Genomic DNA, 14,114 nt, shown 5'->3' with positions numbered 1-14,114 from the left:
AAAAAAAAAAGCATTTAGTCTGTTAAAGGGTTTCATAAGCAAATAAGGAAAAATATGCAGAGGGGTTGGAAAGCTTATCAGTATTCACTTCATGACTCTTTCACGTCTGCAGACCCCTAATCTCTGTTATTTAGGGAATATAATTAGATTTCTTTCTATGAATAGTTAACATTTTTCCCTCTTGGAATTTCATACCCATACTTAGTGACCTTTTTAAAATGATATGTTTTCCTTTGTGTGAGTGTATTGCCATTTAAGAGTGTTTACGACGTTTTGTATTGCCATTTAAGAGTGTTTACGACGTTTTTGCTTTTTTAACAGTATTGGAACATCTTGGTAATTGCTAAATTGTCCTTGCTCCAGGTAGACAGTCATATTTTCTCCAATTCTGGTTTCCTCACTTGTGTCAGAGACCAAGATAGCTTGTTTAATCAGCTAGAGCTCTTTAGTTATCCATATATGTATAATAAGAACAACAGCCAAAAAATCAGTGGCTTAAAACATTGATTTTGCTCCTAAATCTGAACTTTGGCCCAGGCTTTGTGGAAACAACTTGGGTCCACTGGTTGTCACTTTTGGAGTCTCAGTGGCCGCAGGTCTGGCAACCATCTGAGATCAGCTCTGAAGAATCCAGAACAGTCCCTTCCTGCAGCTGCTTGTCCTTTATGCTGCATGATAATGGGACTCCCAAGAAGAGTATCCAGAAGGATGGGGGAAGCTATAGTGTAACTTTTTATGATTTTGAGTCATCATAATCACTTAGAATTCTTTGGGCTAGAGTGACAGACCTGCCACATGTGACAGGGCTGAGAACATACGGCACACTTTTTCTTTTCTTTTTTTTTTTCTTTTTCTTTTTTGGTTTTTCGAGACAGGGTTTCTCTGTATAGCTCTGGCTGTCTTGGAACTCACTCTGTAGACCAGGCTGGCCTCGAACTCAAATCCGCCTGCCTCCTCCTCCCAAGTGCTGGGATTAAAGGCGTGCGCCACCACCGCCTGGCAAATAAAATAAATTTTTTTTTTTTTTTTTTTGGTTTTTCAGACACATCAGAAGAGGGCAACAGATCCTTATTACGGATGGTTGTAAGCCACCATGTGGTTGCTGGTAATTGAACTCAGGACCTCTGGAAGAACAGTCAGTGCTCTTAACCACTGAGCTATCTCTCCAGCCCACACTTTTTCATTGTATGGTGGTGTCATACTGTACTCAAGAGGGCATGGCCATGGGATGCACCTGTGAGCCACATTCAGAAACTTGTCTGCCACATAGTACAGTGTTGGGTTTTATTCTTTCTTCTTATCCTCCTCTTCCTCCTCCTTTTCCTTCTTCTCCTTTTCTTTCTTCTTCCTCCTCCTCTTCTTCATGTGTGTGTATGTGTATGTGTGTGTGTGTGTGTGTGTGTGTGTGTGTGTGTGTGTGTGTGTCCGTCCAAACAAGGTTTCTCTGTGCAGTTTGGCTGTCCTGGAACTCACTCTGTAGACCAGGGTAGCTTTGAATACAGATATCAGCTGGGTTTTATGCCTTTTATCATGGTCATGATTGTACATTCTTTTCATGGGTTCATTGACAGTTTCTTTTCCTGTGGCCTGCCTTTTCATAGCCTTCACCCCCTCCCCCTTTTCACTGGGCTTTGCATTAGTTACTGTTGAGTGACTGTAATGGTTCTTGTAAATTAAACAACTTGAACTCAAAGTTTGCTTTGAAAATACATCACTGTGGACTTGAGGATTATGTTAGTTTTTGTTGTTGTGATAAAACATCTGGAAGGACATTTTAATTTTCCTTCTGTCTGTTCTTCCATCTCCTTCTTTTGGTAGGGGTTCATGGAGCCTATGCTGGTCTCAAACTCCTTATTGTCTCCATTTACCAAGTGCTGGGGTTACAGACATGTGCCTCTGTAAGGCAGGCATGTGTGGCAGCAGCAGTGCTTGGTGGCAGGGGTGTGTGGCAGTAGCCTTGTGTGGTGGCAGGGGCATGTGGCAGAAGCTGCTCATCTCATGACAGACAGGAACATGAAAGAGAGAGAACTGAGATAGGAACAAGACACCCCTAAGGATGTGACCCAGTGACCTACTTCTAGGCTTTACCTCCTAAAGTTTCCAGAATCACTTAGAATATGACACTGTCTGGGAACCAAGCCTTCAGGGCCTTTTTGGGGGCACTTCATATCCATAGTGGGAGTCATCAAAGTTGTTTGTGGGGTGCCTTTGTGTGGTGATGGAGTTTTGTGAGTAATCACATTCAAGACTCACACAATACTTTTGTCTTTTATACAAGAGCACAGGAAGGGAGTGGTGGATGAAAATCATCCATCATCTTTTGGTCCTCAGCTTCCCTCTAGGGATGAAGCACAAGAGAAAGATGCCTCCATTCCTTCGGGTATTTTTGGATCTGGGAATCCAGAATACTTCAGGTGCCTGCAGGGGAAGATGGCCCGTGGGATAGACAGAGACCCAGTGGGGCATGTCACTACTGAAAATTGCTTTCTATTTCTGTTAGTCTAGGGTGTGATTTGGCAACTGTACTGAGGTTCCAAGTTATTATATAGTGAAAATGAGGATATTAAAAACATTTATTTGAGCTGGGCTTGGTTGGTAGCTTGTGACTATGGGTTTAGAACTTGAGAGGCTGAGGCAGAAAGATCTTCCAAGCCCAGGAGATGGAGACCCACCTGTTTAATATAAAGAGACCTTGGCTCAAAAGCAGACCAGACCAGATTAAATCAAACCAAATCAAATTATTTCTTTGTACTTTGCTACTAAGTACACTATGGAATTAAAAATAACAACAACAAAAAAACAAACTGTCTTTCTGTCTGCAGTAGTGGAGATGTAATCTAGGGCCTTGGGTTGGGTGTGGATGTGTTAGGCAGGTAAGTGCTCTACTCCTGAGGCCTGGATAAATCAGTTAAGTTACTTTAGTAAGTCCTTTCCAAAGCTGTGGTGTTTGGCTGATTTATAGGGATGGACTAACACTTTTCATTGTGATTACTACTGTTGATATGATCTATCTAGAGTCAAGTGTGTCCTTGACTCTGCTGTCCCTCCTTTTTTCTCAGGTTGCATTGTGATGGAAGGTGGCAGTCTTGGTCCTGGACCCTTGCTAGCTTCAGGACTAGTTCAGTACACTGATTGATCCCCTCAGCCCCAGTTAGTTAGTTATTTATATATTTTGGAGCTGGGAATGAAACCCAGGACCTTATGCCTGCTGGGCCAGCACCCTGCTACTGAGCCATTGCCCCAGCCCTCTGGATTGGTCCTTGAATAGGTCAGCTTGCAGAAGCTTCAGAAACAATGGTGGGTGTATGGACTTTATTGCAGAGACTTTGGTCAGTGTTTTCCATTGGCATTCATACAGCAAATGAAATGTGATTGTTGTCCATGGATGATTCTTGTCAGTGTAAACGTGTGCGTTTACTGCATCTGCTATGACTCCTGTGTAGAGGTCAGAGGACAATGTGAGAGTCAGTTTTCTCCTTTTACCATGCACGTTCCCCGTATTCAGATTGTCAGACTTAGTGGCAAGTGAACCATCTTACCACCTCCCAATTAGAAGTTTTGAATGAGGGCTAGAGAGATGGCTCAGTGGTTAAGAGCACTGACTGCTCTTCCAAAGGTCTTGAGTTCAAATCCCAGCAACCACATGGTGGCTCACAACCATCTGTAATGAGATCAAATGTCCTCTTCTGGTGTGTCTGAAGACAGCTACAGTGTACTCATATAATAAATAAATACATTTTTAAAAAAAAGAAGAAGAAGAAGTTTTGAATGAAGGAGATAATGAAAGAGGTAGCAGGAAGTGCCTGTAATCTAGGGCATGAAAGGAAAACACATCAATCAGGTTGTTAGCCTGAGCCCCTGAGAGTTTCATAAACATATGGAGCTTTTCATACTTAAGGATTAGGGAAGCATACTAACACTGGCTATTTTTCTCAAGGAATTGTAGTCTGTACACAGGGAGAAAGCATTGGATGCCATGTACGTGGACAAAAGATGTAGGCCCTGTTGGCTGATGGCCTGCATAGCTGGACGTGGCACTTCCGGCTGTCAGATGGAAGGGAGAGCAGGAAGGGTATTCAACAATGAACCCTAGGTGCCTATTAAAAATTATTTTATTAGTGTGTGTGTGTGTGTGTGTGTGTGTGTGTGTGTGTGTGTGTGTGTGTGGTGGATGTGTAGGGTGTGTGTGGGGTGTATGTGGGTGTCCAGGCCAGAGGACAGCTTTGTGGAGTTGATTCTCTCCTGCCTCCTTCATGTGACTGGGGACTGAAGTCAGGCTGTCAGGCTTGTTCATCAGGCACGTTATCCACTGAGCCATCGTGCTGACCTCTGCTGTCTCAAGAGAGTTCACTTTGAGGGGTGAACATGATATGCCCAGGCTTCAGCACTGACATTACTTTCTTTTCTTTTGAGAAACTGTCCTGAGATGTAACCCTGGCTGGCCTAGAACTTGATAGCAGACCAGACTGGCCTTGGACATGTGGTGATCCTATCAGACTCTTGTCTCCTAAGTGCTGGGGTTGTAGGTGTTTGCCACCATGCCTGGCTCTGCCACTATTGTCTACTATGACATGATTGGGCTAGCTCTTCAGCTTATCTTCTGTGTTTTTGATGAAGCTCTACTTTGGATCTTTTGTCTCTCCAATGAGGTGACGCCACATAACTCAAGTATCCTGGTTAGTGAAATTGAAGGAAGTTAGCCTTGATTAGCAGATAGAATCTGTCTGGAATAAATAAATTACTACTTTTATCTACTTATTCTTTCTTTCTTCCCTTTCTTTCTTTCTTCTTCTTTCTTTCTTCTCTCTTCTTTTCTTTTTATCTATGGCCTCTTGTAGTTGTGCAAATGATCTGGCATCTAGGCTGAACCAGCAACAGGGCATATATTTATCATAACCATCTGAAGCCTTTTGGACTAGGGGAATCAACTTTCTATTTAGTTTATGTCCTGGGGATATGAACACTCTTTTGTAGGTGTTTTTCACTTACATAATACTTGTGCTTTTCAAAAATATTTTGGGAGCTGAGAAGATGAATTAGTTGGTGGCCTCATGAGATCCTGATTTTGGCTTCCCAGCAGCCATGCAAAGAGCTAGGCGTGGTGGCGTGTCCCTGTGGGTGTGTGCTTCAGTAGTCTCTTCTTTGGGAAAATGGAGTCAGGCAGATCCCTGGAATAAGGTGAAGAAGTGATTGAGGAAGACACTCAACATTAAGCTCCACTGCATGCACCCACACATGCAAACACAGACATCTACATACACAGAGCAAAAATATTTTCTATCTGTTTCCATTCCATGCTCGTAACTGCTCCTTGAGTGAGATGAGGAAAGTTTATTTCCTGGGTCATGTTATGGGCTCAACAAGAAGTGCCTGGGACAACCTGTCATAGAGGATTAAAAACTGAATACCTGTTTACCTGTGATTATGTTTTAGCGGCGACTTCGACATCTCCGGAACATTGCTGCTCGGAACATTGTTAATAGAAGTGGCCATCAGCTTCTGGATACCTACTTCACTCTTCATTTGTGTGATAATGAGAAAATCTGTAAAGGTAAGGGGCCCAGAGCCTCGGGTAAGTCACGTTTGTACTCTTGTAATGGAACAGCTTGAAGTACCTTCTTCTACTGCTTACTAGAAAGCTCAGTCATGCTCTCTGAAAACATCTCAAGTGATGTGTGCTAGAGACATGGCCAGTGGGTAGTGCTCTAGGCTATAGCTTTACTTTGGTAAGTTTGTCTCCCTTTTATTAATGTTACCGTTACTATTCCAGTTGCTAAGTAAGTTTGTTTCCCTTTTATGAATGGTGTGGATACTATTCTAGTCCCTAGCATTTAAAGCAAATGATAGGCGTTCAGTATCTTATACTAGTTTTACATTTCTTTAACATATTTTCCTTTCTAGTGACCAAGTTTGTGAAAACAAGTTTGTATCTTCCCATACTTAGATTTATGTATATGGGGTCATTTTCATAAGAATGGCCTCTTTTTTTCCAATTCAGTTTTGTTTTATTAGATTTATTAATTTTGGCCTGCATGTATGTACGTACACCATATGTGTGCTTGGTGCCCTTGGAAGTCAGAAGAGTCATCAGATCCCCTGGAACTAGGGTTACACATGGTTTTAAACCACCATGTGGGTGCTGGGAATTGAACTCTGGTTCTCTGCAAGAGCAGCAAGTGCTTTTCACCACTGAGCCATCTCTCCAGCCTCCAATTTAGTTTTATATATTACATTCTGGATTCTTCTAGAAGTGGCAGTTTAAAAGGAGAGCAATTATTTGATTCCAGATCACAGTCATCTTTGGGACACACACTGAGTGGGAATGGTGGGGTACCATGGCTTAGGTGGCACAGTGCCAGAAGATCAGGGTGCAGTGTTGTTCCTGCCATTGGCTTGGGATTGAAAACCAAGACAGTCACTTTGTCTCAGCCCCTGGCTTCATGCTTTGGGAGAAAGTTCTAGAGATTAAATGAAAACGAGAAATAAGGAGGAAAGGACATGGCTGTTCCTCTTAGGTATGGTGCAGGAGGTTTATTGTAGATAAAAGGGAGAGCATAGCCAGAGGCAGAGACATCTGGGAGAGTCCAGAGTGGACATGGCCCTGGGGGTGGGGGCGCATTTGAGGAAAAGGAGGGGAGAGCAGAGAGCCAGACCAAGAAGCAAGGAGGGAAAAAGGCCAAGTAACTGAAACGGTTGGAATATACAGGGCAGGCCAGCTGGAGAAGTTTAGAGTAGGGCTTGGGGTATGCCAGCAAGGGGGGCCTTGTAATAGGACTGAGGGATGCAGGGAGTACCTGGCAGCCAGCATCCACTTTGACAGGTTAAATAGGTACCTTGGCAGTTTTTCTCTGGTTTGAGACCCAACAGTCATAACCATGTCTTATAAAGTAGGTGAGATGGGGTTTTGTTTTTGTTTTTTTGTGGATCATGCTTGGTAAGATGCCTTTATTAGACTATGCAAACAAAAGACAGTGAGTACCTTAATAAGAGGTTGTGAACTCTTATTTTGAAAAAAGATTAGGACAACAAAGGACTACTTCTGGATAGAGAGGAGGTAGACTTGTCCTATAGGGAAATGGCGGTTTATAAAGGTACAAGGGGAAACTGTGTTAGGATGAGGTGTTTAATTTTAATTGGGCATGTTAATTCGGGAAGCCAAAGGGGGCTTTTGAATGCTGGATTTCAATATTTTGATAGCTGGACCTTGGTGATCAGTGTCAGGAGGAGGAATTGGCCAAATAAGGGAACAGACCTTGGTGGTAGCTTTAGGAATGCAGTCTACTGGTTTTTAGCAAGGCAGAGGGGTTGGGGAGAAGAGCAAGGCCTGCCAGAGCCATGCTCACTATGCCCAAGCTGGCTAGAGTCCTTTTACTTAATGTCTTCTGGGAATTTACAGTGTTAATTAGGCTGGTTTCTAAAAGGAGCAGCCATGGGACTGGGTCGTGACTGTACCATAAAGATAGAAACAGAATGGTCATCTTTGCTTTTTTGTCTCTGGCTTCAATTTCTTTTCTCCTTCTTGCTGCCTTAGAACTCACTGCATTGACCATGCTGGCCCAGAACTCACAGCAATCTGCCTCCTTCTGCCTCCCTAAGTGCTGAGATTAAAGCCGAGTGCTACCACACGTGGCCTGGTGATTGCAGCCGTTTGAAAGTCCTTAGAGTTTTGTCTTAGGGTTTCTATTCCTGCACAAAACTTCACGACCAAGAAGCAAGTTGGGGAGGAAAGGGTTTATTCAGCTTACTTCCACATTGCTGTTGATCACCAAAGGAAGTCAGGATTGGAACTCAAGCAGGTCAGGAAGCAGGAGCTGATGCAGAGGCCACGGAGAGATGTTCCTCACTGGCTTGAATCCCTTGGCTTGCTCAGTTTGCTTTCTTATAGAACCCAAGACTACCAACCCAGGGATGGCACCACCCACAAGGGCTCTCCCCCCTTGATCAATAGTTGAGAAAATGCCCCACAGCTAGATCTCATGGAGGTACTTCCTCAACTGAAGCTCCTTTTTCTGTGATAACTCCAGCCTGTGTTAAGTTGACACAAAACCAGCCAGTACAATTTTCTTGAGGTTATCAATGAGAAGACCATTAATGCACACAGGGGACGGCAGTGCCAGGACTCGACCACAGTCTGCAACAGTAGAGCCTGTCACTTCCTCAGAAACCACTTAGGGCCTGTTTCCCCTGGTGAGCTTTGGTTAATTCATCATTGCAATGAGATGGCTGGTGACTTGTGAGGCATCTTTCTACTTCAGTCAGTCGTGATGGAACGAAGTGTTTTCTGCACTTCTGTAACTCATCATAGGAGCTGGGGAGTTGGCTAGTAATCCTGGTTAGCATTACTTCATCTGGTCGGCTCTGTCATGACATCATCAGTATATCATGGTCCTTCTGTGACCTTTGGTGCAGAGCAGCCACAAACGCTAATTGGCTCTCTTTCCTAAACTGCTTTACTATCTATTTAATCTCTCAGTTTTACAAGACTTTTTTTTTTTTTTTTTTTTAAGATTATCAGAAATCCTGGCTTGTCAGTTACTCTTACCTCATCTGAATTCCTAGTAGATCCCAAGAAGATAAGGGAACTTTTTTTTTCATCATCTTTTTAGTTTTCATAGGAGATTGTCTACATTTAAAGTAGTTCACACTGAATAGTGTTGGTGAATGGAGGCTCACTTTTAATCCTGGTTCCCTCTTAAACAGAAGTTTTAAATTTGTAGTTTTATTTTATTTCTGAGTCAAGGTCTTACTCTGTAGCACAGGCTAGCCCAAACCTTACTGTGTGAGGCCAGTCTTGCCTCACACTCCTGGTAGTCCTGGTCTCCCAAGTGTTTTGACTGCAGCTATGAGCCACCATACCCAGCTAGAGGGTTTATTTATTTATTTATTTATTTATTTTTAAAGATTTATATTTTAAAATGGCATATGTGTGTGTCTGTCTGGGGATGTGTGACCAGGCAGTGCAGGTGTCTCAAAGGCAAGAAGAAGGTGTGGGACCTCCTGGAGTTGGAATTAGTGGCTGCTGTGAGTAGCCTGACTGGTGCCGGAAGCTGAACTCCAGCAAGAGCAGTATGTGCTCTTAGCTGCTGAGCCAGCTCTCCAGCCTCTCCCGTCTGTTTTAGCCATAGTTATTTTCTCCCCTGGGATGTGCTCAGGGCTTGTCCTCTTCTGACTACTAGCTAGCACAAATCCTTCAGGGGCAGAGCTGTGAAGTCCTTTGATCTCACTCAAGACTCATCCCAAGACCCAAGGCCTTTCCTCTGAGGTCATGTTCTCTATCCAGTTGCCCGCTTTGTGTCCCCTTTGGAGTCAGTAGGTGACTTAGACTTGGTATGTTCAAGACTGAATGTCTGATGTGCCAGCTCACTGACCTTATGTTTTTCTGTGAGAAAATGACAACTCCATTTTCAGGGCTAAAACCCAGGGGTCATCCAGGATTGTCTTCTCTCTCCTAGTTCCCACATCCAGTCTTGACTGTCTCCTTTTCTTCTATGTAACTAGTGCTTTGCACTTTGCTTGCACTTTGGCCTGCACACCTTCCTCCAGGTACTGAGCTGACAAGCAAGCCCTTCCACATTCCCACTGGCCTTTACTCCACATGCGCCTCAGAGCCACTCATGATAGTACAAGTTCAGATCATTCTATTTGCTGGGCTTTTTGTTTGTTTGTTTGTTGTTGTTGCTTTGGTTTTTTTTTCTTAATTCTTCCCCATAGTTATTTAAGATCACCCGACACTGGTATGTTTAGACAATGTCTCTTTCCTTCCTGTAGAAATAAGCTCTGCAGGAACAGACGTTTTTATGTCACTTTACCCACTCTGTCTCTAATAACCAGAGGATGCTGGGTGCACCTTCTCTCTTTTCCTCTTCCCTCCGTTTGTTTTCAGTTTAACTTTTTTGGGTAGATAATGCAGTCTGTGCTTCAGAACATGTGGAAGTTTACATTAAAACTCCCTCCCATCAGTGTCCCAGCAAGCTGTTTCCCTTTCTGTCCTGGTAACTGCTGCTGTCTGTTTCCTGTTTGTCTTTCCTAAATTATTTGCAGAAACAGAAGAAAGAGAAGATGTTCTTCCTCCATCCCCAGCAGTTCCCTCGCAGATGCCATGTGTGCACAGATACTGTGGCCTTGGCATTTTTCACTTTATATGTCCTAGACGATGTCTCTGATGAACTCTTTCTGGCTTTGCATTGACTAGCTGCTCTACGGTGTCTTTAGTTGGCCTGCGGTGGACTTTTAGGTTCTTCAGTCTCTTGTTGCATTGACTAATTTTTACTAGTGCATTGTTTCCTGTTACTCAGCCCTTAGGGTAAGTTCTAGGGAGTGGAGTTCTTGGGACACTGAGAAGGTATGTTCTGCTTTGGTAGGTATTGCAAAATTGTATTAGGTGGGAATTGTTTTATGTGTGCCTTTTCCTCTGTACCCTTATCAGTAGACTGTGTAAGCCATGGAGTCTTAGACAGTCAGATAGGTGAGAAATAATTTCCCCGTTTAGGTTAAGCTTATATTTCTCCTGTTATGAGTAAGGTTGAGGCTTTTTATAAACATTTACTGAATGGTGGACTGCAGCATGCCAGCCAGCCAGTGTGGGCTGTTGGCATTGTGCTCTGCAGGCTTCTGCAGTTTTCTGCAGTTGTTGGTCCTTTAGGTGTGAGCGTGGCTGCCTGGTCCTTTATGTGAGCATGGCTGTTCTGGTCTTAGGCCTGGGCATGGCTGCCTAAGAAAAGCTCTTGTATGTAGTGATCTGAGTGGACGTAAGGCTCTGATAGGACCCTTTGAGGATCTACTTGGCATATGACTTTATTCAAATAGAAAGAATAAAATGAGTAGAAGTTTATTAATAAACATTGTGGCTCATAAGGTGTTTTTAATCTAATATTTAATTTATACCTCATAACCGCCCTGCTATCTACTGGGTGCTGTTTTGTGTAGGAAGGGAATAAAATGATGATTGACTATTGCATAGGTCATTAATCTTACACAAGAGACTAAGGGGTGAATATGTTTTATTTTATTCTTAACTCTGTATTCATTGTTTTCAAGCCCTGTTGCTGTTTTGCTATTTTAGATGAAGCAGGGTGGTAGCATGGGTCAGGCTTAGTGTGGTGGAGCTCGGCTCACACCCTCTCATCTCTTCACAGGGACCTGTGTTGGGCTCTGTCCTTTCGGTTAGCCCGTCTAGTTTGGAGCAGTAATGGACATGGCAAATTGCCTAGTTTGGTTTGTCTACAGTCAGCCACTCAACATTTTAGCAGAAATAACCCTGTTCCTCCCTTAGAGAGGAGAGCTGTTCTGTGAGAACTGTCTAACTTAGGTACTTTGCAGGAAAAGCTAAATAATTATTATTTTTTTTAAATAATTAAAATATGTCTTTGTTGTCCTCTTACCAATTTTACTTTTATATTTATATCTCTTTAGTCTGTCACTGGGGTTGAAGAGAAGGCATGAACTAGTGAGCAAAGTGCTTCGCCACGGGCCTCTCGCTCCCAGGCTAGTTTCTCACCACTTTTTTTTTTGTTTGTTTGTTTTGTTTTTTTGAGACAGGGTTTCTCTGTGTAGCCCTGGCTGTCCTGGAACTCACTCTATAGACCAGGCTGGCCTTGAACTCAGAAATCTGCCTGTCTCTGCCTCCCAAGTGCTGGGATTAAAGGCGTGCACCACCACCACCTGGCCTCTCACCACTTTTAAGCAGTACATTCTTGTAACAAAGTAAGACAAAATGAGTGTGATTAAATAAATAAATGAATAAATAACATGTATTAACTAGAAAGTAAAAATTACCTTATTATTAAAAAAGTCTTAGGGCTAGGAATAAAGCTCAGTTGGGGGAATGTTGGCCTTGTATACGTGAGGCCCTGGGTTTGGTCCAAGACCACAGACAGTGGCAATAGGAACAAAACTCAATAATATAAAAGTAAACAAACGAAGGCACAGGAAGACTCCTTTAAAATCTTGTTTAGGATACACACACACACACACACACACACACACACACACACACACACACGTATACTGAGGATCATGCAGTGAGTGGCTGCAGTGTTTGATGAACACTGAGAGTGAATGTAAAGAATAGAGTTGTAGGAAGCCTGGGAAATGAGCACTTCCTTAAGTGAAGGGATTGCACAGCTTAGTTAGAGAGCGACTTGTCTGTCATAGCTATCATGGAACGCATTTGCTTTTCTGTCTCACAGTTTTGTTTCTAATGGTTTCTTCTCTAGAGCCACATAGTTTAGGTTGTATACCTTTAAAAGACTGTTTGTTTCTAGCATTATTTGAGAGATGCTAAAATTCATAGCAACTTCAGGATGTTCCCTTTTAAAATCATAGCATTTTCTCTTCTTATTTCAGACTGTTTTGATTTATACCCGGGACACACTTTACATACCAAAGTGGACCTGGGTTCCCGGGTCCCCCCACCCCATCCCTCAGTCCCTGCCCATTACAGGGTGTGGCTGGCCTACCCGACCCCTATGTGGCACTTGGGCTTCCCCTCCCCGAGAAGCTCTTCCCTTTATAAATCAGACATTTTGGTCTCTCCCTACAGTGCACACACTCTTTCTCTCTTTCTCTTCCTCCTTCCCTCTGTCTCCCTGGCCTTGTTCCTGGGGACCAGTGAACCCACTAGAGAGCTGCTTCCCAATAAACCTGCCTTTATGTGCTTTAAGGATTGAATTGTCCCATTTAATCATCCAAGATAACTTACCACAGTTATTCAAGAGAGAAAAAAAAAATCAAACCACCATTCAGCTAGTGAATGTAAGTAGCCTAAAGCTGTAACCTAAGATAAAAATTGTTAGCTTAATTGGAAAGATTGGATCCTGCTGTAAATCCTCTCGAAGAACTTGTTCTTGTACTTACTGTATTGTGAGAAGTTCTCAAGACATACAATAAGTGACCTTTTGTCTGGAAGATGAGGGTAAAGTAGGTCTGTGAGGAAATGCCTTAACACCAGAGCTGCCGGAAGAGCTTCCCTTTTCTACCCCTTGAAGCTCTGTAACATGTGGACATCAGTGGGCTCGCTGGGCATGTCGTTGTCATTCGTAAAAACAAAAGTGACTGAGTATCTGTCCCTGGGCTAGGGACAGTTCTGAGCGATGAGGACATGGTAGCTGTAGGATATGGGCCCACAGTAACAAGGGGAATCTCTAGGCATATGTTTCAATTAGAAAAAGGCCTCAGTTCATCTCAAGTACTAGTAGTATGTGGATCACACGTGGGAAATTCTGTCCTGTAGCAAGAGTCTGCATTGCCAGTGGCATGGAGATAATTGGGTAGGTGGCTGCAGAGCACTGGAGGGTTGTCAGTAATGTCTGAAAGTTCCAATAGCATAGTTTTATTTTGTTTTTAGGTTTTATAACATTTGATGCTACATATGAAGGTTTATGGAATCATGTCAATTTTTAAAATATTTATTTATTTAATGTATATGAGTGCTCTGTTTTCACACACACCAGAAGAGGGGATCAGGGTTGTGAGCCACCATGTGGGTGCTGGGAATTGAGCTCAGGATCTCTTGAAGAGTAGTCAGTGCTCGTAACCACTGAGCTATTTCTCCAGCCCCAGAACCATGACATTTTAATGCTTACAGAAGAACTTTAATTATCCAAATTTTCCAAGTTGAGAAAGGGCCTGACGAAGTTGAAGAGATGGAATGTTAGCAACAAGCATAAATAAAGCTTGGGTCTGGTGGTATCTAAATTGGTATTCATTCTACACTCCTATGAGGAAATGTTCTAGAGATGCCTGAAGAACAGAGAGAATCAGTCACAGAGACTGGAAATGGGGGCCTTGGGAGGTTACAGTACTTGCTGGACAGATGAAAACTGGAGTTTAAATTCCCAGGATCCACCTGGATGCTGGGTGAGTGTGACAGTCCACCTGTAATCTAGCCCCAGAAGGCAGAGATGGATCCCCAGAGCAAGCTGGCTGTGTTGAGAAGCTTTGGGGTTCATTGAGATATCCTGCCTCAAAGAGAATAGGGAAAGACTCCTGACCTCAACCTCAGTCCCCTGCAGGAACACACACACACACACACACATACACACACACACACACACACACACACACACCCGTGTACATGCTCATTATGTACACATGAAAAGAAAGAAGTGAGTGGA

At 43.2% G+C, this 14,114-nt stretch overlaps 1 protein-coding gene across 2 annotated transcripts in view; it reads left to right on the top strand.

Annotated features, from left to right (window-relative positions):
• Positions 1–14,114, top strand: part of Uvrag (UV radiation resistance associated) — a 298,170-nt gene that overhangs the window by 20,375 nt on the left and 263,681 nt on the right. For both annotated transcript variants that reach the window (XM_031387482.1, XM_031387483.1), the window contains exon 2: positions 5,434–5,551. In XM_031387482.1, coding sequence (XP_031243342.1) covers positions 5,434–5,551 — 118 coding nt within the window. The remainder of the gene's footprint in view (positions 1–5,433; positions 5,552–14,114) is intronic.

The sequence above is a fragment of the Mastomys coucha genome, unplaced genomic scaffold, assembly GCF_008632895.1.
Source record: "Mastomys coucha isolate ucsf_1 unplaced genomic scaffold, UCSF_Mcou_1 pScaffold21, whole genome shotgun sequence".
NCBI classification, from domain to species: domain Eukaryota; kingdom Metazoa; phylum Chordata; class Mammalia; order Rodentia; family Muridae; genus Mastomys; species Mastomys coucha.
Note: the sequence above shows the minus strand (reverse complement) of the source record. Positions and strands in the feature narration are given on the sequence as shown.